This window comes from Rhinopithecus bieti, unplaced genomic scaffold (genome assembly GCF_001698545.2).
Source record: "Rhinopithecus bieti isolate Rb0 unplaced genomic scaffold, ASM169854v2 scaffold_19722, whole genome shotgun sequence".
NCBI lineage: Eukaryota > Metazoa > Chordata > Mammalia > Primates > Cercopithecidae > Rhinopithecus > Rhinopithecus bieti.
In genome coordinates, this window is record NW_016809905.1 from 896,983 (window position 1) to 923,308 (window position 26,326).

The 26,326-nt window shown below is 40.7% G+C and overlaps 1 protein-coding gene across 1 annotated transcript in view; it reads left to right on the forward strand.

Moving 5' to 3' along the window:
- Positions 1 to 3,080: 3,080 nt before the first annotated feature.
- Positions 3,081 to 26,326, forward strand: part of PATL1 (PAT1 homolog 1, processing body mRNA decay factor) — a 32,552-nt gene continuing 9,306 nt past the window's right edge. The window contains 18 exon segments of the mRNA XM_017890814.1: positions 3,081 to 3,131; positions 5,032 to 5,143; positions 12,782 to 12,999; positions 13,309 to 13,389; positions 14,522 to 14,716; positions 15,648 to 15,749; positions 16,200 to 16,289; positions 16,500 to 16,717; positions 18,081 to 18,170; positions 19,139 to 19,154; positions 19,156 to 19,245; positions 19,247 to 19,315; positions 19,890 to 20,006; positions 20,009 to 20,027; positions 20,842 to 20,939; positions 21,665 to 21,724; positions 23,115 to 23,263; positions 24,798 to 24,957. Of these exon segments, the coding sequence (XP_017746303.1) occupies positions 3,117 to 3,131; positions 5,032 to 5,143; positions 12,782 to 12,999; positions 13,309 to 13,389; positions 14,522 to 14,716; positions 15,648 to 15,749; positions 16,200 to 16,289; positions 16,500 to 16,717; positions 18,081 to 18,170; positions 19,139 to 19,154; positions 19,156 to 19,245; positions 19,247 to 19,315; positions 19,890 to 20,006; positions 20,009 to 20,027; positions 20,842 to 20,939; positions 21,665 to 21,724; positions 23,115 to 23,263; positions 24,798 to 24,957 (1,899 nt within the window). The 5' untranslated portion in view covers positions 3,081 to 3,116.

The following is a 26,326-nucleotide window of genomic DNA, read 5'->3' on the forward strand; positions in this document are numbered from 1 at the left end:
ATTATTGTATTTTTAGTAGAGACAGGGTTTCACTATGTTGGCCAGGCTGGTCGAACTCCTGACTCTCGTGATCCACCTGCCTCAGCCTCCCGAGTAGCTGGAACTACAGGCACGTGCCACCATGCCAGGCTAATTATTATATTTTTAGTAGAGACAGGGTTTCACTATGTTGGCCAGGCTGGTCGAACTCCTGACTCTCGTGATCCACCTGCCTCAGCCTCCCAAAGTGCTGGAATTACAGTCGTGAATCACCAGCGCCCGGCCTAAAAATACATTATTCTTTTAAAGGGACTTTCAATCTCCCTCACAGACAGGTATATAAGAGAAAATGGGAAATTTTGTTGATCCTGTCTATGACACCTTGTTTTTCTGCTCCTTTAATTCCTGCTCTACAGTATTTCTTTCCTTGTACTTTGGGTTTATTTTATAGTTAATTTCTATTCAGCCTTCCCTATTTTCGTCCTCAGTCTCCCGAGTAGCTGCTGGGACTACAGGCACAGGTACACACCACTAATACCAGAAATAATGCAAAGTAGCTAATAAAAAAAATTAACCCAGCTAATTTTTATATTTTTTGTAGAGGCGTGGTTTTGCCATGTTGCCTAGGCTGGTCTCCAACTCCTGAGCTCAAGCAATCCACCCAGCACAGCCTCCCAAAATTCTGGTATTACATGAGTGAGCCATCACACCCATCCCCTATTTTATTATATAAACTGTTTTGTCAGTGTCCTAAAAGTTTTGATATATTAATACATTTATCACTTAGTTGTAAATATTTTCTGCTTTCCATTATTTTCTCTTAAGTAGTCAATGAATTAGAGGGGGTTTTGTTTTGTTTTTGTTTTTTTTGAGAGGAAGTCTGGCTCTGTGGCCCAGGCTGGAGTGCAGTGACCAGATCTCAGCTCACTACAAGCTCCGCCTCGCGGGTTCACGCCATTCTCCTGCCTCAGCCTCCCAAGCAGCTGGGACTACAGGCGCCCGCCACCATGCTCAGCTCGTTTTATTGTATTTTTAGTAGAGACGGGGTTTCACCATGTTAGCCAGGATGGTCTCCATCTCCTGATCTCGTGATCCACAGGCCTCGGCCTCCCAAAGTGCTGGGATTACAGGTGTGAGCACCACGCCCGGCCTAGACGGGTTTTTGTTGTTGTTGTTGTTTTGTTGAAAATTTAAGACTTTTTTTCCTAATCTGTTGTTACTCTTGATACCTTATATAATGATCAGAAAACATTATCTGCAAGATCAGGGATCAGCAAACTCTGTAAAGGGCCAAATAGTAAATATGTTACACTTTACAGGCCACACTGTATCCATTGTAACGACTCAACTCTGACTTTACAACATTAAAGCAACCAAAGACAATATGTAAATAAATAAGGTTGGCTGTATTCCAACAAAGCTTCCCTTACAAAAACAGGTGGCTGGCCAGATTGGGCTGTGGGCCATAGCCTGCTAACCCTTGATCTACATGGCACCAATTCTTTGGTAATTATTAAGAGGTAATTATTAAGAGGTACTGTTACTTAGTACTTGATATTATATAATGTTCCATGCATGTTTGAAAACCAATAAATCATCTTGTCCCTAGCCTCCTCCACTTCTTTAAAGTTCAGGCCTGGCCCATGTCAACATTTGCTTTTATCTTGGCACAGTGATTACAACACTGGGCTTTTAACAATCAGACAAATCTCAGCTACTAGCTTTGCCACTCGCCATTGGGTGGTTGGAGGCAAACTACTTAATGTCGCGAATCCTCAGGTTCCTCAACTATAAACTGAGAAAATAACAGTACCTACCTCATGGGGAGCACATAAGGAAGGATTCAATGAGACAATCCATACAAAGCGCCTAGCAGAGTCCCAGGCAGCCTTCAATCGTTAGTAGTAGTGTTAACATCATGAGGCAGGTGTAATTATACCCATTTTACAAGAAACTAAGGCTTAGAGAGGTTTCGGTAAGTCGCCCAAAGTTTCCTAGCCAGTGGCAAAGCACGAGCTCCCACCCAGAACTTTTCTTTACAAATTCAACGTTTCCCGTACTCAAACTGATCCAGATACACTAACATTTAGGAGATTTACTGTATGCCATTCCGAGGAGAGGCTGCATTTTAAGACGCCCAGGGAAGAAACGGATTGCGAAACCCACAAGAATTCACTCTTTGTGGTACAAGTTTTGTCTGAAGGGAAAGGGGCAAGAAGGGCATGGAACGTGCTAGAAGTAACAAACCACCCAACAGAATTCTGGAACCAGGGGTCCGCAGCTTCTAAGCTGGACACATTCCTCTCTGGGCTCGATCCTCTAAGGAAGTGGCGTCACCCAGCTGCGCATCCCGGCCCGAAGACCCTGCTGCTGCGTGGCCCGCTGCCTGCCCATGGCCATGCTGCCCTTCAAGGCTCTGCAGCTCCTCGCGCCTGATGAGCCTGGCGCCTAAAAATACCACCCTAGTTAAACCTCCCAGAATCTTCTGTCTTCGGCATTTCAAAAAAAAAAAAAAAAAACGGGCGCCGTCATCGTTTAGAGCCACATAAATCACAGCCCTGACCTGCTGCGGATTCAGCAGGCGGCGAGCCGCTGAAGGTGGCGAAGAAGTCTGCCCCTTTCGAAGACCAGCAACTTTCCATTCTTTTTTCCCTGCGCAAGGCGCAGATCGTAACGTGGAGACCCCCGAGCAACCCCAAGAGTGAGTCGGACGTTGGAAAAACAGCTAGGGAATCTCCATATTTCGCAGCCCAGGCTAAGCCCAGGATTCTTCAGAGCCATACCCTGTGACAATCACAAGGGTTTTCTCCGCCCCGCGGGCGACGGAGAACTCGTGACCTGCCCCTCAGCTCCAAGCCGAGCGCCTAGCCGGCGCGGAGAAAGAGGGGGCGGAGCTGCAAGCCCAGATCACCAGGCAGCCGAAGACGGGCAGCGCGTGCGCAGTCTCTCGCCACGGGACCTCCTTCCCGCCGCTGAGCCTAGGAAGCAGGACGCCAAATCTGTCCCTGCGCAGCCGCCGCCGCCGGGCGCCGAGCCGGGTGGCCGCCCTGCCTGAGGCGCGCCTGCGCACGTCCCCACGCACGCTCCGGCGTACGGCGGCNCCCTCTCCCCTCCCCGCTCCCTGCCCCTCCCCAAGAATGTTCCGCTACGAGGTGAGCTGTTGCGACCGGAAGTGACCCCTCCCTCCCTCCCGCGCCCCTCTCCCTCACTCCCCCTCCGCACGCCGGTCCCGTGTTCCTGCGGGGCAGGGGGCGGGCTGGGGGAGTCGCAGGACTTAGCTGGACGCGACTGGCCTGGGGTCGCAGGTCTAATTCTAGGGCTGGGAGCTGGCTTCAGGGATCGAGACAGTCCCATGAGTTGCCGCTGGGGAAAGTTGGCCTCCGTTTTGGGGTGGGGAGGGCCCGTTAAGTGCTGTAACCAGACCACACCCCCGCCCCCACCCTTAGAGGAGCCATCGAGGGTACAGTATTGCATCTACCCGGGTGCTTTTCTTGAGTAGGAGTCACCCGGGAATTCCCAGAGCCGAGTTTCCCGCCCTGGACCCGGAACCACCCCCCACCCACCTCCACTCGAATTACACTGACACACACCCCATTCACATAGGCTACCTTCAGGTCAAGGGGGCCTGGGCTTGTCGTTGGACTAGGGCCCCAGCCCGTTTACTAAAGAGGGCTCCGAGTTGGGAGGGGGGCGTGTCCAGCAGAAGTTCCTTCTGAGCTAGTGCTGGGAGACGTGGGTTTGGTGACGGTCCCGGGAATGTGGCAATAGCAACAAACAGTGCTGACCCTGTCACCGACTCACTGTATGACCTTGAGCGACTCCTAATCTCTGGACGTAAACTTTCTGGGTTTGTAGCATGAAAGAACTGATATAAATGATCCTTAAGAATTTTTAATTGAAAAAAGCGGTGATTTGGTAAAGTAGATCTTTGTGATTTGGAAGGGAGTACTGCTGGAAGTTGCCTCTGATAAGGAGGCAGCTGCATGCCTATTTCCATAAGTTTGGAAGGGCTCTGGCATGAGAATAATGCCCTTTTACCTAATCTTTCCTTTGTAAACAGGGTAGCTAAGAGGTAGCCAGGCAAGGTGTATCACAAACGTATCTACTGATCGACTATGGAATTCTGATTCCGAATTTTTGAAAATTGAGGACAGATATACTTGATAGGAATGATCCAAGACCAAACCGAAAGGAAAACTTGGAGAGTAAATCAGTTGAGTAAAATTGAAGTGAAGGGGGAAAATAGAACATACCTAGGATGTGGTGACCTCTAGCCTTTATTCGATAATCTGTAATGTTTGCCTGCTTTGATCATCACAACTCTCTGCCATGGTTGGTATAGTCCCTGCATTACGATGTAAGAGACTGAGCCTTACAGCCTAGCACAGAGCCTTAGACACAATAGGTTCTTTAAAGATATTTGATGAGCTAATTAGAAATTTTCTGGGTTGCCCATGTTCACATTGACTGTAGAAGTGGAGCCAGAACTTGAACTTGTCATATCACAGCTTTTCCAGAGTTCATTTTATTGTGATTGAAGACCTAACTTTAATCACTAGAGTTTAGGCCTATAGGGAAGATAAAAAAGATGGAAAATGAAGACAAAGCTTTGAAAGGGAATAATAGTTGAAAAGATGACATGAATAGAATGAGAAAGATGAGAATTTTGCTAGAAAAGATACATAAAGATACAAGAAAATAAAGGGTTCATTATTAGTTGTCATCACTATTCCAACCAGTGATATAAGGGAAGTTGTGGGCTTAATTTCTTGGTTGCATGAGGAACTGCTGTTAGTGGATTCTTGATAAAATAGAGAAATGGAATGCTGTGAGGTGGGGCGAGAATTAAATAAGGAATAGGAAATAGAAAGTGAAAGAAAGTTGATGAAATCTTCCAGTGTCAGGAAATTGGAAAGTAGAAAATGCCATCTTTACAAAAAGTCATAATGAAGCAATTATGTTCATTGAGAAGGTAAGATGAACATTTTTAGAACCTTTTTAAAATGAGGGTGTGAATTTCATGAATAACTAATGTCTTTCTTCTTTTTTTAGTCTTTGGAGGATTGTCCTCTGGATGAAGATGAAGATGCATTTCAGGGACTGGGAGAAGAAGATGAAGAGATTGATCAATTCAATGATGATACATTTGGGTCAGGTGCAGTTGGTAAGTGACATCTTTCTCTTATAATATCATCTTGGCTTCTTGCTCTTTTCAAGTGCTGTCTTTTAGAAGTGCTTTATCTTATTAGGGGTAACCTCATTCACTAACTTGGCAAGATATTCTTCTATTCCTCATCTTAGTCAGAATGTTTCATTCTTCACTGGAAACAGCACCTGTCCTGCTCCTCTGAGTGTCTTTTTGCCTCACCTATAAAATCAGGTGTTCTGTAAGCCTTTCCCCTTCCAGCTATATGATCTATGGCTACAGGTTGCCTCTATGAAGGATTCAAATGTTTAGAGAAGTGAACATTTAAGAGAGATTTAAACTAATCCTAGATGAGAGGAATTTTTATTTATATGACATATAACTTAAGGAAAACTAGTGAACTAGTAGAAAAGTATGTGGGTGTATGTGTTTTAAAATTTAGTCTAGGCCGGGCGCGATGGCTCAAGCCTGTAATCCCAGCACTATCCCAGCACTGTTGGGAGGCCGAAGACGGGCCGGATTACGAGGTCAGGAGATCGAGGAACCATCCCTGGCCTAAACAAACGGTGAAACCCGCTGTCCCCTCTACTAAAAAATACATAACTAGCCCCCGGAACGAGGGTGGCCGGCGCCTGGTAGTCCCAGCTACTCCGAGCTGAAGGCAGGAGAATGGGCGTGAACCCGGGGGAAGGCCAGAGCTTGGCCCAGTGGGAGCTGAGAATCCGGCCACTGCACTCAAGCCCCTGGGCGACAGACCGGAAACTCCATCCTCAAAAAAAAAAAAAAAAAAAAAAAAAAAATTTAGTCTATACACTAGTATATTACATAACTTTGGAACTTATAGTATCTTCAACAAAATGTAAAGCTTTTTATACCAAGAATTTTGGGGGTCAAGAAAGGTCTCATAAGTTAGAAAAGTATGCACAAATGAAATTTTGTCCCTCCCTGGATATAGATACATATTATTTATTTATTTATTTATTCTTTTTTGAGATGGAGTCTTGCTCTGTCACCCCGGCTGGAGTGCAGTGGCGTGATCTCGGCTCACTGCAACCTCTGCCTCCCGGGTTCAAGCAATTCTCTTGCCTCAGGCTCCCAAGTAGCTGGGATTATAGGCGCCTGCCACCACACCCGGCTAATTTTTGTATTTTCAGTAGAGACGGAGTTTCACCATGTCGGCCAGGCAGGTCTCGAACCCCTGACCTCGTGATCCACCTGCCTCGGCCTCCCAAAGTGCTGGGATTATAGGCCTGACCACCGCACCCGGCCTGTAGATACATATTTTAAGAGTTGGAAAAAGTTTAAAACATAAAGAGCCAAACTAAGCTTACAGACCACAGGGTTATAAATACCGAGATGGAAAATTTAGGAAGCAAGCTTATATGATAACGTTCAAGAACACATGTTACTTAGAACAGGTGTAGAACAAGTGGATTAATAAGTTAAAATTTAAACTTTTAAACTATATACACATACATATACATATACATACATTTAATTTGAGACAGAGTCTTGCTCAGTCACCTAGACAAGTGCAGTAGCATGATGTTGGCTCACTGCAGCCTCTGCCTCCCCAGTTCAAGCAGTTCTTCTGCCTCAGCCTCCCAAGTAGCTAAGAATACAGGCGCCCGGCTAATTTTTGTATTTTTTAGTAGAGACAGGGTTTCTCCATTTTTAGCCAGGGTGGTCATGAACTCCTGACCTCAAGTGATCCCTCCTCAGCCTCCCAAAGTGCTAGGATTACAGGTGTGAGCCACCGTGCCTGGCCAAAACTATATATTTTTAAGCAAATGAATAGGTAAGAGTCAATGCAGATATGTTTGCTTAGACTTGGTGCTGGAAAGCAGCAATAACAGTGTTTATGTTCAAATGTATAAATATGTATGATTCTTTGGAGTTGCAACACTTCTGTCTGCAACAAATGCTCCAAGTTAAGTCATAAGGAAGAAGAGAAAATTTAGCAATAGTTGGTAATCCCAAGATGTTGAACATCAAAAACAAATAAGAGACCTTAAAGTATTATAATGGTCACTGGTTTTTCAGTGACCTAATACATTTATTAAAGCTTAGACTGAATTGAATACACGGGCAACAATGAAGGTGTTTTAATATTGTCAGTTGTTTATAAAATTCAGTAGAGAACTAAAACTTTGTTATGATTAGAAGCAGCAAGAAAAGTGTTGAAAGTGGAAGCTAAACTCAAGATGGAAGGGAATCAAAGACGTTTTGGATTATAGGCATGGGTTGGCAGATGAGATTGTCCAGGAGGATAACTTGATCCAAGATGCTGTTATGTCTCTCCATGGAGATCACAGGCAAAGAGATGTAGAGTGGAATTACAAAAGCAGGAAACTGATGTGAATTGCAAATTATATTTGGAAGATAGTTTAGTGATAATCAGTAGAACACAATAAGCTATTTGTGGTGGCTCAAGCCCACAGCTCTCAGCACTTTGGGAGGTCAAGGCAGGAGGATCACTTGAGACCAGGAGTTCAAGACGATCCTGGGCAACATAGTGAGACTTTCTCTACAAAATTTTTTTTGAAAAATATCCAGGCATGGTGGTATGTGCCACTTAGGAGGCTGAGGCTGGAGGATCCCTTGAGCCCAAGAGTTCAGGGCTACATCAGCTATGGTGGTGCCACTACATTCCAGCCTGGGTAACAGAGCGAGACCTTGTCTCTAAAAAGTTAATTATCAAATAATTTAAAAATAGAATACCATAGAAGCTACCAACATGTACTTGTTTCTAGAACTCTTTTTCTATTAAAATACTGAACTGAATATTAACCATTTTTTCAACAAGTTCCTCAGTATTAAAATGAATTAGCTAGAATTGATTTATAGACATTAAAATGAGGCAGCATTGACTTCCAGAGTGCTATGGACAGTCTTTTTTTCCTGAGTTTCTATTTTTTCTCATAAGATGGGAATAATACTGCCTTAAAAGGATGTTAGAGTGTCCAGAACTGTGTTTTATATGACGGGGAAGAAGGAAAGTGCACATGTGCTGAAAAAGCCATTAGGTTTACACAGTAAAAGAACAGGTAGTACAAAGTAAAGGGAATGAAATGGCATATGATTAACCCACTTTGTACCTTAGGGCCAAAGGGTGATTAGAAGGACTTTTTGCCCAAGAGAGTTTATAATGGAGAAAAGATTTCCAAAGGTGAGCCCTTTCCGTTGAGAGTGTAATGTACTTGAATTGTAAGATCCTAATTCCTCATAACAGCTTGGTGTAAATACTATAAAAAGAAAATTATTTTCCAAGTCAACCTGTGACTTGATACTCGTCTGCAGGTTGATACAAAGCTGGTATAGAGAGTTTAAATCTAGAGGTGAAATGTCAGACCTTGACATTTGTTTTGATTTTATGATTTTTAATTCATATAGTGGGCATCTTGAATAATACTTGCTAGTACAGTGGACATTTTAGGTCATTGGCTACAAATGGTCACCTTTCCTTAAGAAACTAGTCACTGTCTTTTGCATGAAAAAATGTTTGCATCATCTAAGAGCAATAAATAGTGTTGCAGTAATCCCAACTCCTTCTCTAAAAATAAAAGCTTACACTTAGCATGGTGCTTATTATGACTAGGCACCATTCTAAATGTTTTACATATATTGTTAATCCTCACAGCAACTTTGTGAGATAGGTACTGTTATTATCCTCATTTTAACAAATGAGGAAGAGTGACGGGTTAAGTAACCATAAATACAATTACTGTAAAGTACTAGTTATATTAAATAGTTTTGGGGGAGTCTTTGGAAATCTCCTGCCTCCACTTGGAAGGAATCACCCTCCTTCCTACCTCTCTTTTATTGATAGCTACTGTAGTTTTTAGAGATTAAGATTGCCTTGAAATTAAATCACTTCTACTTCCTTTTTATTTTGTTTTCATTCAAAACTATCCCTGAGACAGGCTTCAGGGGTTGTTATTACAAGTATAAGTTTATAGAAGCAGCCAGAAATTCAGTAACACACATCAGGGTATAGGTTAGTTCATTATTACAGATAGTCTCTTTCCCTTCATTTCTCTGTTACTCTTTTGCCTACCTTTTATCGTTTTGACCAATAATGAACTCAGGTCAAGCACTGGCATATCTAAGTAACTATATTTTTAGGTCATTGGAAAAAGATACAGGGTGAAGTATTCTTTTGTAGTAAGGCATAAGATCTCTAAAATACTACTTCAGATAATTTTTTACAAGAATAAGAAAAATCTAAAATGATGATGATAGTATTTTATGGCATAGATTCCTTTGTTTACATGTGTGAAAATTTAACACTCAATTCACCAGAGATCTATTCTCACAGAATATGGCAACTTAACCAATATTTTAAAAATATTATTATTAAGGGGAAGTGGATTATCCATATTTGATAGGATTTGGTAAAGTTAGCAAGCATGAATATGGGAAGTAGTGACAGAAAAGCATGCAAATTAGAACTCTACCGTATTAGAACAAATCCACTAACAAATTAACTTCTTAAATTTGGGAAATAAATGTTTTTACAAATTCCTCAATTCAAGATGATAGATTCCCACTCTTGTGACATTGCTTAGTAAAGTTACAAAAAACAATTTATCCTATCTCAGCTTACTATTCCTTACCAAGGATGACACAAATATGAACGTCACATTTGGTTTTTAATTACATTCTTCTTTAAATATTTTCTTTCAAATGATTAGTCATTTAAATTAATACTGTAATTTTCATTTAAAGTGGATTTTTCCATTTTTTGGAGCACATCAGGATAGACTTTATCAGAGACCATCATCATAAAATAGCTACCTTAAATTCTTTTTTGTAAGATGACAATTTAGGAGAAGAGTGTCACCTGACTAGTCACTCAGGTAAGAGGAAGCTGTTGGGTAGGCAAAAAATACCACATAATTATAAAGAAGACCCAGGTCCCGGAGGCTTAGGTAAGGATATTTTTATAGCTTTTGCCCACAGCCTTTATCCCAGTGATGGCAAAGTGATCCACAACTTAAGGAATCCCTTACCACAACTAATACACTCAAATCTACCATAGTGCCCCCAAACTAGGCAGTGGGTCCTATGATACCAAAATTATATATTTGAAAGTCCCACTTTCCTCACTCTGCGGATCACTAGTATTATGTGATACCTTGTTGTATGATAAAAAAAATTCATATAGCAAATTTTAACTGTTAATATAATCTGATTCTAAAAGGAAGTTAGTCTATTTAAAGTCACATAAAATGTTAAGATATGTATGATGTTCATTACAGAATTAATTATTATATTGGAAAATTGTAAATAATCCAAATATTTACCAGTAGGGTATAAATTACATTATAGTTTAGCAATAAAATATAATCTTATGTAGGTATTAAAAAGAATGAGATAATATCAGTAGTTATGCCTGTGTGCATGCATGAAAAGATGTCCAAGACATATTGCTTAAGTAAAAAGAAACAAGTTAACTTTATAAACTTAACACAACTTAAAACTATTTAAAACTTAACACAGCTGTGGAATTATGAGGAACTTTCACTTAAGTTACATGTGTTTGTGGTGTTTGAATTTTTTAAACATGTATTTTCTTTGAAAGCGGAAAAGAGAAAGTCCTATTTCTGTGTTATGACCTGTTATCCCTGTCTGTTGAATTATGTAAAACATGTAACTAAAAAAGAATACCATATAACATGTACAAAATAATACTTTTTGTGGGTTAGAAAGTAGTGCATATTGAGATGAGGTAAAGGAAGAAATAAAATGAAAGGATTATTTAGGAGTACGAATGAGGAGGAATGAGGAGGAAGTTTCGCGTTTGAATACCTGAAAAGAAAGGCTGGATGCAGTGGCTCGCGCCTGTGATCCCAGCTCTTTGGAAGGCCGTTGCGGGTGGATTGCTTGAGGCCAGGAGCTCAAGACCAGTCTGGGCAACATGGGGAAACCCTGACTCTACAAAAAATACAAAAATTAGCCTAGTGTGGTGGTACAAACCTGTAGTTCCAGTTACTTGGGAGGCTGAGGTTGGGGGATCACCTGAGCCCGGGAGGTCGAGACTACAGTGAGCCACATCACGCCATTGCACTCAAATCTGGGCGACAGTGAGACCCTGTTTCAAAAAATAGAAATAAAAAAGAATACTAAAAGGAGCAAAACTGTGGGTACAGCTTTCATGATGGAAGCAGGATGGAGTAAGATTGGAGAGAACTGGAGTGAAATGTGATGGAAGTAAGGTCTAGCTCCACAGTAGCTGATAGAGGGTTCTGAAGATTGTAATCTGTGCTGTAATGGGATTCAAAAACAGAAAAAATGATGCCAACATACCAAATGCAAAAATAACCTTAGTGTCAGTGCTACAGACTTTATAGTAGTGTGCAGTGATAGCAGACATAGTTAAAAAAGGAAATGCCCCTTCCTCTTCCCCAGCCTGTTTTCAGCACAGCAACCAGATGACTTTTTGACCTCATTTTCTTCTACTCTCCCCACCCTGCTCATTCCATTCCAAACACAGTCCTCCTTGCTGTTTCTCAAAACCATCAATCTCTCACCTTAAGGCCTTTCTTTATAATGACTCTCCCTCTGCCTGGAACCGTCTTCTCCCAGATATCCAAATTGCTAACCCTCTTACTCTTTAGAATCTTTGCTCAAATATCGTCTTCTCAGTGAGGCCTACCTCTGACCATCTATTTAAATTTTCAATCTGCCTTTCTTTATATTCCTATAGCAATTTCATCTTCTGGCATAGTATCTAATTATTATGCTTATTGTCTATCATTTCTCTCTTTCCTGCTTGCATGAAAGTGTTACGAAGGCAGAATCTCTGTCTCTTTGTACACCAGTGTATCCCATGCATCTAAAACAGGGCTTGTCACATAATAGATGCTTACCAAATATTTATTGAATGGAACAAATGGATTCAAAAGCATGTAAAGAATGTGGCACTTATAATCTAAAGGAAAGTTGTGTGCTAATGCTATGAGTTTTAACTTCCCTTTAAAGTTTTTGCTTGAAATGTCATAGAATCTCAAAACCAACTAGTAGTACTATACATATCTATCACCAGTTTAGGAAACAGTTTCAGAATATAGTTTGGACATTATTGATATTTTAAGCTATTAATTCACATTTTTGAATTTTATTCCTGGTATAATGTTATTTGCTTTAAATAGTAAAAAGCACGCTTTATGTGTCCCTTAGTTTAAACCTTATATCCTGTTTCTAAGTGGAAACTTAACTTTCTGCCTATCTTCTGGAATTATTCATTTGGTTAACAGAATTGTGTAGGCCGGGCATGGTGGCTCATGTTTGTAATCCCAGCACTTTGGGAGGCTGAGGTGGGTGAGGTGGGTGGATCATTTGAGGTCAGGAGTTCGAGATCAGCCTGGCCAACAGGGTGAAACCCCACCTCTACTAAAAATACAGAAATTAGCCAGGTGTGGTGGCGGGTGCCTGTAGTCCCAGCTACTCCAGCTACTTGGGAGGCTGAGGCAGAGAATCGCTTGAACCCGGGAGGTGGAGGTTGCAGTGAGCTGAGATCACACCACTGCACTGCAGCCTGGGCGACAGAGTAAGACTCTGTCTTAAAAAAATAATAATAATAACAGAATAATTGTGTAAAATTTTTTCGTACCACTATGAACTATTTCTTACATCAACTGTGTCATCTTATAGATGATGATTGGCAGGAAGCACATGAGCGCCTGGCTGAATTGGAAGAAAAGCTACCAGTGGCAGTTAATGAACAAACAGGCAATGGAGAGAGAGATGAAATGGATTTGTTGGGTGACCATGAGGAGAATCTGGCAGAAAGGCTCAGTAAGATGGTGATTGAAAATGAACTAGAAGATCCAGCTATCATGAGGGCAGTGCAGACCAGGCCAGTTTTACAAGTAAGTAAGTTACTCTGATTTGAGAACTATAGCAGACTAAAAATTAAAGTGAAGTATTGAACTTTGCCATTTTATTTTATCTATTCTAATGAGAGATTTACATATGCCAGAGAAAATTGATAATATATTTCCTGATGATAGCAGTTCTAGAGATAAAGTTGGGGAATAATGTATATTCTGGAGCCCCATAATTTCTTATTCTAAAGCAGCTTGAGGCTCTTTTGGAACCTTGCTCCCCAACAGCAGATAAGTCACCCAGAGAGTATACAACATTTCAGACTTTGTGTGTATATTTTCCTTTTTTGTTAGCCCCAACCAGGAAGCCTGAATTCCAGTATCTGGGATGGATCTGAAGTTCTGAGGCGAATCCGAGGACCACTGCTTGCTCAGGTATTAAATACTTTCTCTTTATATAAAATTTCCAATATCCAAAAATTTTAAATGGGTGCCTGTTGTCATCCTTTCCTTACTGAAGGGGTTTAGAGGTCTTTCATTTGCTAGAATTATGTCAACTACTGCATCCAGCACTTAGCTATGCCTTTCTTTAGCCTCCAGGGTAAAGGTTGCAAGGGAGCCATTGGAATTTAAATTTGTTAGTATATGATTATGATTTGAATCACTTAAAAAGTCATTTCTGAGCCAGGCATGGTGGCTTACGCATGTAATCCCATCACTTTGAGAGGCTGATGCGGGTGGATCACTTGAGGTGAGGAGTTCGAGACCAGCCTGGCCAACATGGTGAAACCCCATCTCTACTAAAAATACAAAAATTAACCTGGTGTGGTGGTGGGTGCCTGTAATCCCAGCTACTCAGGAGGCTGAGGCAGGATAATCACTTGAACCTGGGAAGTGGAAGTTGTAGTAAGGCAAGATCGCACCACTGCACTCCAGCCGGGGCAACAGAGTGAGACTCCGTCTAAAAAAAAAAAAAAGTCATTTCTATGCAAAACTATAGGGACAGAGAAGTCATCAGTGTTTACTAGTGGTTGGGCATGGCAGGAGGGGTTAACTGCAAAGGAACAATACGGTGGAATTTGTGGGGAGTGATACAGCTATTCTTGCTCACTCTCTTTTTTTTTTTTTTTTTTTGAGACCAGGTCTTGCTGTGTCAACCAGGCTGGAGTACACTGGTACAGTCATAGCTCTCTGTAACCTTGAACTCCTGGGCTCAAGTGATCCTCCCACCTCGGCCTCTTGAGCAGCTGAGACTACAGGCACATGCCACCATGCCTGGCTAAGTTTTTTTATTTTTGTGCAAATGAAGTCTCACTGTGTTACCCAGGCTAGTCTCAAACTCCTGGCTTCAAGTGATCCTCCCACCTCAGCCTCCCAAAGCGCTGGGATTTCAGGCATGAGCCACTTACTTACCAAACTCAGAGAACCATATACCAAAAAGTAAATTTTACTATATGTGAATTAAAATAAAGTTTAAAATTTCTTAAGGTGTTTTGGCATCTGTAGAGATTACTAAAACATATCAAGTTAGTTAATTTCTATTTTATTTTACCACTTCCTCAATTAGGAAATGCCTACAGTGTCTGTATTAGAATATGCCTTGCCTCAGAGGCCCCCCCAGGGTCCAGAAGATGATCGGGACCTTTCTGAACGTGCATTACCAAGGCGGTCAACTTCACCTATCATTGGCAGTCCTCCTGTTAGAGCTGTCCCCATAGGCACCCCACCTAAACAGATGGCTGTACCCAGCTTCACCCAACAGGTACCTCTCATTAACAGGCACACAGCCCAGGATATTGGGAATCTGGGCAAAATTATTTGGAAAATTGGTGATGTTGGGTGGAGGGTGGAAATTTTGGGTAGGCATTAGATTAGAAAGAAAAGTAGCTAGTTAGAGGATAAATTAGTACAAATAAGAGACACATTCCCTGATACCCTTTGCTGCTGCTATTGCTGCTGCCTTTTAATTGGGGGAGAAAAAAGGGTAGTTAGCCACATTTAGCACATATATCCTTTTTAAAGTGTTTTGCTGGCTGCCCAAAACATTGTCAGAGAGATAACTGAAAGCTGGGGGGAGTGGGAACACACAGCATTGTCCACATCCCTTTTTACCTTTAAGATATCCCTGCTTTCCCTAGAGCCTGTGCAGTCCTGTTCCATAGACTTTCCTCCACCTGAAACCAGCAGCTGAAAAGGAAGGCCAATTTGGAAGGTATGGGGGGAGGGTGGTGTTGGTATGGCCTAGTTAGGCTCAACATCCTATGAAATGGTGGAGTCACAATGTATCACAAAAGTGCTGAGCATGGCGGCCATATCACAGGGGCTTCAGAATAGGACTTAGTTAATCCTCCAGCTTTCTTATCATTCCTTCTCCCTCAGTGCTACCAAAATATATCCTCTTGGAGAGAATTTGCAAGTCAGAATATCTGCTGGTATCTCCCTCAGACAGCATGGAAGGGTGGGGATAACTGGAGAATTAGCTAAATCTTCCTCAGTTAATGCTGACACTGTACTTGATTTGTGAGAGAAAGTGGCCCAAGGTTCTGTATTTGAACCTGTAGCCATAGCAATTTGCTTAGAAGTAGGGCTTTGCATTGAGTTCTGTGTCTCTACCAGTACTTGAGGGGAGGGAGTGTAGGTGGAAGAAAAACTGATTTCATTGAGTGTAGTTGTATATATGTTTGTCCTGATAGATTCTGTGTCCGAAGCCTGTCCATGTTCGGCCCCCAATGCCACCTCGTTATCCTGCTCCCTATGGTGAGAGGATGTCTCCAAACCAGCTCTGCAGTGTCCCGGTATGTCACTTTAAGCCTAACAAAAATGTGCAGTATGTATTTTCTGATTGCTATTTGTGTGATCACTGCCAGTATTTAGGTTTGCTGACATCTCCTAAATTATACCTATTTTTTATAATCTCCTTACTTAAATTTCTGGATCTAATTGTCCCCAGGTCAGAGAACACTTGTTTCTTACATCAACTCTTTTCTCATCTTTAAAAATCTAAACTGATTGTGATCATCTAGTTCCTACCGTTTCAGTCCCACATTCTGCTGCTTGCTTTTTCATGTCACATGGTCATGGTGTTTTTGTAATTCCTAGCGTTACTCTTTTTTTATATTCCAGAGCTTGACTCTGTAATTTGAGCGTTATTATACCCGTTTATACTGCATTTCTGCTGAGTTTCCTTATTATTATATTGATGTACCCCCTGTTTTATAGCATATTCTTTTTTTTTTTTATCTTAGAACTCTTCCCTCCTGGGTCACCCTTTTCCTCCTACTGTTCCTCCTGTTCTCAGCCCCCTCCAGAGAGCACAGCTTCTTGGAGGAGCACAGGTAAGCCTGTGATTAACCCTACTCATAAAGAACTCTCCTACTTTCCTGAAGTTCATTAGATGATAGCCCCTTTTTTGCTGTTAATCACTACTCTTATTTTTGCCTTTACTTTTTCAAACAAAGTTATTGATGGAAACAGTATTCACCTTTCTGTAGACAAAAGCAAAGGGACTTGCTAATTGTCTAAATCTAAGATCTTCCTCTTTGTAGCTACAGCCTGGACGGATGTCTCCCAGCCAGTTTGCACGGGTGCCTGGATTTGTTGGTAGTCCACTTGCTGCCATGAATCCCAAGTTGCTACAAGGGCGAGTTGGGCAGATGCTTCCCCCAGCACCAGGCTTCCGTGCCTTCTTTAGTGCTCCACCCTCTGCTACACCACCTCCACAGCAGCACCCTCCTGGCCCAGGACCCCACCTGCAAAACCTAAGGTATACAAAATCAGTGCCACTGTTTATCAATTATCAGCCAAGTCTCTTGATTGTGGATGTGTAGTTTTATAAGTCGCTTGATATTTGCTAACTAATACATTTTAAGATGTTATTGGATCCTCAGGTTGACAAACATGGAAATGTTTGACAATCTCCAGGCTTTCTTGTGAATCACATTTTTCTTACATTACCAGAAGGTATGGAATAGAGCGACAGATGCTGAAAAGTCAGCTAATCTTCACACTAGCTAAGTTGTTTGCTTTTATCCTCTGGTTTTATAACAAAAGGAGTTCAAGTTCCTGTTTCGGTGAAGTTGTGTTTTATTACATATCGTATTGTGGCAGTCAGGATTTTCAAGAGACACCCGAGAACCAGTAGAGGAAAGAGCAAGAATGTTCATGTGAGCGAGTTTTATTTTAAGAAGTCGGCTCATGTGATTGTACAGACTGACAAGTTCGAAATCCATAAGACAGACCAGCAGGCAAGAAACAGTTTTTAAAAGCTCAAGTTGCAGTCTTGAGTTTGAAATAAGTATAGCAGGTCAGCAGTCAAGACACTCAAGCAGGATTTCTGTGTTCCACTCTTGAGGCAGAATTCCTTCTGGGAAACTTTAGTTTGTTATAAATGTTAATCACATCTTTACAAAATACCCTCACAGCAGCATCTAAGCAGTGTTTGACCAAATAACTGGGTACTAAGGCCTAGTCATATTAACTATCACACATATATCTTTAATGATATTCCCACACAGTTGAAACTGAGTACGTTAAACCTACTTGGAGACTTCTGTTAAACAGTTAAAAGCAAAAAGAAAAAGAATTATACTGCTTTACTCCTAATTCATTCAGATTTCATGATCACCCTTTTAGAACTTGGTCTTTGTGGAAGATATGTAAAAATATGACTATCTTTTGCTTCTACAAGGTCTCCTTAGAATAGACTTTTTTATTTTTTTATTTTTTTGAGACAGAGTCTCACTCTGTCTCCCAGGCTGGAGTGCAGTGACCCACATGATCTCGGCTCACTGCAAACTGTGCCTCCTAGGCTCAAGCGATTCTACTGCCTCAGCCTTCCAAGTAGCTGGGACTGCAGGCGCCTGCTACCACACTCAGCTAATTTTTGTATTTTTTAATAAAGACAGGGTTTCACCATGTTGGCCAGGCTGGTCTCGAGCTCCTGACCTCAAGTGTTCCACCCGCCTTGGCCTCCCAAAGTGCTGGGATTACACACTGCATCCAGCCCAAATAGACTTTTGTAGTCCCTTAAGTTAACCTGTATGAAGTTATCCTGTACTGACAGCATTCTTTAAAATTTCAAATCATCAGGATGACCAAACTGAGAACCTCTGTTCCGTTTTTCTTAGATCTCAGGCCCCAATGTTTAGACCAGACACAACTCACCTTCATCCACAGCACCGTCGACTCTTGTATCAGAGACAGCAACAGAATAGAAAGTAAGTACTCATCCAACTCCTTTATGGCTTCTTAATTCAGCTTTTAATTTTGACAGTGTAACAACATGCTATTTAGTTTTTTTTTTTTTTTTTTTGGTAAGTTTACTTCATTTCCATAAGCCTGGATGTATTATCAACATGTAAATATGAAAAGCATAATATTGAGTAAAGAAGCAAGGAGTGGAATTACATGTACCATGTATGTAAAACTAAAAGGCACACAGAATAATACTGTGTAATATTTAAACACAGACACACAAGTAATAAACATACAAAAACATTTCAGGGAGGATACATACCAAGGCATGATAGTGGTTCCTCTACGAAGGAAGAGAAGCTGGAAACTGGGTCTAGAGGGGTACAACAGGGCCTCTGTTAGTGTAACACTGTTATTTTAATATTACTTTAAAATATTTGAAGCAAATTCAACCAAATACATTTTTTTCTATTAGGTCTAGGTGATGGGTAAATGGATATTTATTATAGTATTTGCTGGGCTTTTTCTCTGCATTTGAAATATTTCGTGATTTTTAATGAGTTTAAAATATTTATGTAGACTTCAGAGCTAAATCGCCTGCGTCAAAATCCCTTAGTCCACCACTAGATGTATGGCTTTGGACAAGTTACTTGATCTCTCTTGGCGTCGGTTTGTTGTCTTAAGTGGGGAAGAGAAAACTACCTACCTCACAGAGTTATTCTAGAGCTTATACAAAAGTCCATAGGTGAATATGCTTAGCATATGGAAAGGTACTCAGGTCTTAGTTTTATTTCTTGATTATGTATTACATAGCTCTTTCCTCTTAAATTCTATTAAGACTTAGTTCTTTTTCACTCCCCTTTTAAGAAAAGCAACAAGGGGAATCTTTAAAAAAAAAAAAAAAAAAAAAAAACTGGCCTGGTTTATTCCTCTGTGTTAAAAAGTGTAATTAATTTTTCCCACTTGGAGTAATATGGTGTATGTTTTTCAGTCAGCATCGGAATCTCAAATGGTGCAGGAGATAGAGGAGTCACGGCAGCAGTCATCAAGATCCATCTCCGAAAGGATCCATATGCCAATCTATGTTGCAAGCGGGAAAAAGGATTGGGTCTCCAAAATCCAGATGATGCAACTGCAAAGCACTGGATCCCTACCGGATGATTTTTATACCAGGTAAATACTCTGTGCTAGTTTTGAGGATAATAGTTTGGTCCCCTACACTGGTAAGGGATTCATTTAAATATTGCGTACAATTAAATGGTTTGGTAAAAATTTTTTTTTTTTTTTTGAGACGGGAGTCTCGCTCTGTCGCCCAGGCTGGGAGTGGCAGTGGCCGGATCTCAGCTTCACTGCAAGCTCCGCCTCCCGGGTTTTTATGCCATTCTCCTGCCGTCAGCTCCCGAGTAGGCTGGACTACAAGGGCGCCCAGCCACCTTGGCTGGGCTAGTTTTTTGTATTTTTAGTAAGAGATGGGTTTCACCGTGTTAGACAGGATGGTCTCGACTCCTGATCCTCGTGATCTGCCCGTCTCGGCCTCCCAAAGTTGCTGGGATTACAGGCTTGAGCCACCACGGCCCCGGCCTGTAAAATTTTCTTTTGAGATACTTAGCGGCCTCTTGCACTATCTTCACTATCAGTACATTTCTAGAACTGACTTGTGTTACTGTCACTGGCATAAATTATTTGATGGTAAACAACAGTCGGTGTTCTGTGCTTGTGTTACAACTGAAATCATCTTCTCATGGTATAATTACTTTGAAAAACTGGGAGAAACTGGTTCGCAGGCTGCTGAAGAAATACAAGGTGATGGCCCTAAGAAGGACGCACCAAAGCTTATCACCCCCTCAGGTGGCCAAACTGGAGGCACGGCTATAAGCCAGGTAAGTACTCATAAGAAAAATACCCGATAATTAAAAGAAATTTGAGAAGCTGCTGATTAAAATATAGGACAAGTGTAATGTGGAAGGATATGTAAAGACATATTCAAAGTGATTTTAAAGTACTATTGTCCCTTAATAAATGCAAAACTCAGCCTTTATTCAAGCCTGGACTGAACACTTTACATGTGGCGCTTTTCAGGTCCTTGTTCTACTTGAGATTTCAGATTTTTTAAAATGTATTCTAATTTTCAGTACAGATCTAAAATAAGGGGGAAATACTTTAGATTTTATCGTGATAATTATTGTAACAAAAAAGAGAGAAATGGATAGATTTTGGTAAGGGATTGCTTTAAATAATACATTGACTTTTTTTTTTTTTTTTTTTTTTTTTTGAGAAAGAGCCTTACTTTGTTGCCCAGGCTGGAGTGCATTGGTGCCATCTCAGCTCGCTGCAACCTCCACCTCCTGGGCTCAAGCAACTCTCATGTCTCAGCCTCCTGAGTAGCTGGGATTACAGGCGTGTGCCACGACATCCAACTAATTTTTGTACTTTTAGTAGAGATGGGGTTTTGCCATGTTGGCCGGGTGGTCTCGGACTCCTGGCCTCAAGTGACCCACCCACCTCGGCCTCCCAAAGTGCTGGGATAATAGGTGTGAGTTACCACACCCGGCCTAAAGAACACATTGACTTTTGCAGTAAATTATTAGACTGTGAGTAAGGTACAGAGGAAAGTAAAAATCTTATTTGAACACTGCCTGCCTGCATTGCTGACTTTTTATTTTGTTGGATTTGTGTGTGTGTGTGTCTTTGCAGTGCAATTTGAGGGCTCTTTGGGAAAGCTTACCGTTTCTAGTGTGAATAATCCCCGAAAAATGATTGATGCTGTTGTGACATCTCGGAGTGAGGATGATGTAAGTGTCAGCACCATTGTCTGTTTAAGAACATCTGATTTGTGACCACTTCTTTTGGGGTCACCATGGAATGAGATCAGGCATGGTAGAGTTGTTTGTAGTCTAACCTGGGACCCCCTACCTTGTCATGCATTCTCGTTTTCCACAGATGTGCTGCAATATTAACACCTTCATTTCTAAGGCAGCCAGGCAGGGACTAGGATGGCAGGAGTCTTTGGACTGGGTAGCTCTGGCTGCAAACAGCGTGTATTTACTCCAGTTTGATGTTTTAAAAAATTATCATTTTCTATGTGTTTTAAGATTTTCAGAAAGAGGATCAGAAAAAATAATTACAGGGTATGAGGCTTAGTACCTGGGTGATGAAAGAATTTGTACAACCCCCATGACACAAGTTTACCTATGTAACAAACACATGTACCCTATAACCTGCATGTGTACCCTTGAACGTAAAATTAAAGTTTAAAAATAAAAAACAAGATTTTCATATTTCATATGATTTCCTTATCCTCTACTAAGATTACCCTTTGCCTATTATGAATGCAATTTAATAGTTTGTGGGTTAAGTCAACTTTGACCTTTGTTCATAGTAAGGTTGTTTTAGATTAACTTTCAGAGACTCAATTATCTTCTCAAAGTATTGTCACAAATGAACCTACAGATGCACACTTGGTAAATTATTTTGACAGAGGTAAAGAATTTGCATTGAATAGTCTTCTCTTTTTTAGGAGACAAAAGAAAAACAAGTTCGAGACAAGAGGAGAAAAACCCTTGTCATAATTGAGAAAGTAAGTTTAGAATTTGTTGCTGTAGTTAGTTTCAAATATGGAACTGTCACATGTATGTATACACTAGAACTGAAACAGTGAGCAATCAATCAGTGTTGTTTGGTTTTAATTCATGAATATATTCTTGGTAAGTGACTGTTGTATACCAGATAACTCTGGAAAGGATTATGGTATGTTTCACCTATTGGCATCGTGGAAAGAACACTGCAGTTAAAGTTGGAAGTGTACTGGGTTTTTGTCCAAGCTTCTTCAGTTAATAGCTGAGTGTCTTTGGGCAAGTCACCTCTCTAAGCCTGATAAAATGGGAATAAAAATTACATTGTCCTACCTATGGATTAATTTAGTTCACAGATATTTACTGGGCACTATTCTGAGTGCTGAGGAAACTAATGGATATTAATAGTTGATTTGTAAAATGTAAACACCACATTGTAAGGCCATACACCATAGTGGTTAAAAGCATGGACTCTAGAACCAAGCTGCAAATCATGTCTTTTCCATTTCTGAGTCTGTAACTTAAGGCACGTTATTTAACCTTTCTATGCTCAGTTTCTTTCTCTGTAAAAATGGAGATGATAGTAGGAGTTTTCTCTTTGGATTGCCCTTTTTTTTTTTTTTTTTTGAGACGGAGTTTCACTCTTGTTGCCCAGGCTGAAGTGCAATGGCGCGATCTTGGCTCACTGCAACCACCACCTCCCGGGTTCAAGCGATTCTCCTGCCTTAGCCTCTTAAGTAGTTGGGATTTCAGGTGCAGGCTACCTCACCCAACTAATTTTTTGTATTTTTAGTAGAGATGGGGTTTTACCATGTTAGCCAGTCTGGTCATGGAAAGTATAATTATTTTACTATCTTTTTTTTTTTTTTTTTTTGAGACGGAGTTTCACTCTTGTTGCCCAGGCTGAAGTGCAATGGCGAGATCTTGGCTCACCACAACCTCCGCCTACCGGGTTCAAGTAATTGTCCTGCCTCAGCCACCCGCATAGCTGGGATTATAGGCATTTGCCACTACGCCCGGCTAATTTTGTATTTTTAGTAGAGACGGGGTTTCTCCATGTTGTTCAGGCTGGTCTTGAACTCCCGATCTCAGGTGATCCACCTGTCTCGGCCTCCCAAAGTGCTGGGATTACAGGCATGAGCCACCGTGCCTGGACTATTTTAATATCTTTGCCTGGTAGAATAGAGGTCAGAGAGAGACAAAGAATGGTGGTTTGAGGAACTTTTTAAGTTATTTCATATGGTTTTCTACATTTAAAAAAAATCTCAGTCTTTCTATAAAAAGTTTGTATTCTTTTGTCTTTATCTAGTAGTCAGTCCTAAACAGTGAAATTGTTTAACTAATACTCTGGTTCTGACCCAGCATGCTGTGGCCTGCTTTTGTCTCCCTTCTTAGACCTACAGCTTACTCCTTGATGTGGAGGACTATGAAAGACGTTATCTCCTAAGTCTAGAAGAAGAGCGACCTGCCCTAATGGATGAGAGAAAGCACAAAATTTGTAGCATGTATGACAACTTGAGGGGCAAATTGCCCGGACAAGAGAGGTAAGCATTATGCACTTTGAGGAAAACATTTTAACTAACTGGACTCCTTCCTGTGTCATAACTGGACTTCATACATTTCTGCCTTTTAGGTACACTTCCCTACCATCTCTGTAAGCTCAGAATCTATCCTTTTAGCCTAACTCAAATGCCACTTTATTTAAAATATGAATTATCTTTTCCAGTGAGGAAAGAAAAAAAACCTCTTTATCCTGAATTTATTCATTCAACAAATACATAGTCAGTATCTGCCAGGGACAGTGCTAGGCGCTAGAGATATAGTGGATAACATTATTGGGTTTTTGTTTTTGTGCTTACAGATTGCACCTGATTTATGATTACTAGCATGTTTAACCTTGTAATCTTTATTATTACTAAGATCAGATGTACAAACATTTATACTTCCTGGGATTTCCGCAAAATATTTATATCCTGTCGAAACCATTCAGTCTTCCAATGGGGAATCCCTCTCCTACCCCATTATCTGCAAAAGAATCTTGCTCATGTTAAATGTTTTATAAATCCTAAATACTTACTTGATGTATTCAAGAGAACTACAACTTCTAATGACTCCCTTTTCTTTTACCCATTCAAGAGAATCGCTGATCCTTCTAAGCCAGGACATACACAAAACCAAACATAAGAATAAGTACTTTCTTTTCAACACACCTTGTCTGGAGTTAGGCTGACAGGGAACTGGTTGAATAAATAGTTTATCCATAGATTGGAATGTTATCTAGCCATTAAGATGTATGTAGTTGAAATATATTTATTGACATGGAAATAAGTTGTTGAGTGAAAAAAGTCAAGGTACAAAACCATCTGCATTCTATGAGACCATTGTTTTATGAAATAAAAAATATAATACAAAGCAAAATGTTGTTTAAAATGGTAACACTAATTAACTCTGAGTTGATGAATGTTTTTATTTTCTTTTTGGTTTTTTTTTAAAGCTATTGCTCTGTTAACCTATGTTATTTGTACGGTTACTTAAAAGTTAAGAGAGGGAGGCCAAGCACTTTGGGACCCTGAGGGGGTGGATCACTTGAGGTCAGGAGTTCAGAGACCAGCCTGGCCAACATGGTGAAACCCTGTCTCTAGAAAAATACAAAAATCAGCTGGTCGTGGTGGCGGGCATCTATAGTCCCAGCTGCTTGGGAGGCTGAGGCAGGAGAATCACTTGAATCCAAGAGGTGGAGGCTGCAGTGAGCCAAGATAGCGCCACTGCATTCCAGCCTGGGTAACAAAGCGAGACATTGTCTCAAAAAAAAAAAAAAGTTAAGGAAATTAGTGCATACAGTTGGCCAAGTTTTTTTTTAACCATATAATTTGTGAAATGATGATTTTCTACATTTGTAAAACCTGAAAATTTACTTTTTATTTGGTTGAGATTTGGAGAAGTAATTCCTACTAATTTATTTTATTGTAGAATGAAAATGAATGCAGTATATTTATTCAGTAACATCTAAGAGGGGAAAAAATGAGGGTTTCTTAATTGTTCTTGCTGACCTAAGTTGGCATTTTTCTTCTGTTGCAGGCCTAGTGATGACCACTTTGTACAGATCATGTGTATCCGAAAAGGGAAGAGAATGGTTGCCCGTATTCTTCCTTTCCTCTCCACAGAGCAAGCAGCTGACATTCTCATGACAACAGCCAGGAATCTCCCTTTCCTTATCAAGAAGGATGCACAAGATGAGGTGACTATGCAAGATGGGACATCTTGCCTTTGAGTCTTTATAACTGATAAGATTTCTAGAATGCAAACTTATTTTCCTCTCCTCTTCCCTTTTGTATTTTTGTCTAATCTTTGGCCGTGTGATTTGATTATTTAAAACAAAACCTTTAGTATTTCAGGCCTATATTTTTAATCCCATATTTGATCAAACAGACTATGTTTCTAAACATGAGAAAAACAACAATTCCCTGTTACTTGACATAGTTGTGAAGATGTGGTATCAGAATTACTTGTGTAGATAAGTCAGTTCCACCCCAAACTGCTGAATCAGACTTTACAGAAGGATTAGGGTTTTTGTATCTTAGTCTCCAGCTGAATCTGATGTTCACTGAAGTTTGAAAACTTTTAGTCTTGGTTACTTTGCTAGATATAAAGTATCAGTATTGGTCTGTTATCAGTAGCTTAACATTAGCATGTAGACTTGGTTAAATGGTATCCCACAGCACGTTGAGCTAGTCTCCCTTTTGGTTTCTTTTTTTTTTTTTTTTTTTTTTTTTTTTGAGACAGAGTTTTGCTCTGTCACACAGGCAGGAGTGCAATGGTGTCATCTTGGCTCACTGCAACCTCAGTGTCCCAGGCTCAGGTGATTCTCCCACCTCCTGAGTAGCTGGGACTACAGGCATGCGCCACCATGCTCAGCTAATTTTTTTACCTTTTGTAGAGACGGGGTTTTGCCACGTTTCCCAGACTGGTCTCAAACTCCTGGACTCATGCAATCCTCTTGCCTTGGCCTCCCAAAGTGCTGGGATTACAGGCTTGAGCCACTGCGTCCAACCCGAGCCAGCCCTTTAAATAATTTTTATCATGATCTAAACTGGGCTGAAATTTTAACATGGTTATCACATGTGCAAGTTAATTCTTGGTTAGAGTTTTTCTCTCCTTATCCTTGTCATAGCACACCTGAAAGATGAGCAAAATTTAGAATAGTCTTAAGAAGTTCAAAATAAGAAATTGATAAAAGTAGGACAAAGAATGAATATTAGTGCAAGATTCAGAGTAGTAAAATATATGAGTGAACCTGTTATAGACTACAAGTTGAGTAATAACCATCTAAGTAAGGAGTCCCCAGAAAACACAGAACACCAGAATACCTTACAAATGGTATGCTACAAAAGGGAAATTATTGCTTCGTAGATCCTTGAAATGTTAGCATCTGCAGAAGAAATGAAAGAGAAGTTTAGGTCTCATTGAAAGAAGTGAAGTGGGTTGGGACAAGTATATATTTAAAAGATTTGGCTGGGCACAGTGGCTTACAGCTATAATCCCAACACTTTGGGAGGCTGAGGCAAGTAGATCACTTGAGGCCAAGAGTTCAAGACCAGCCTGGGGCA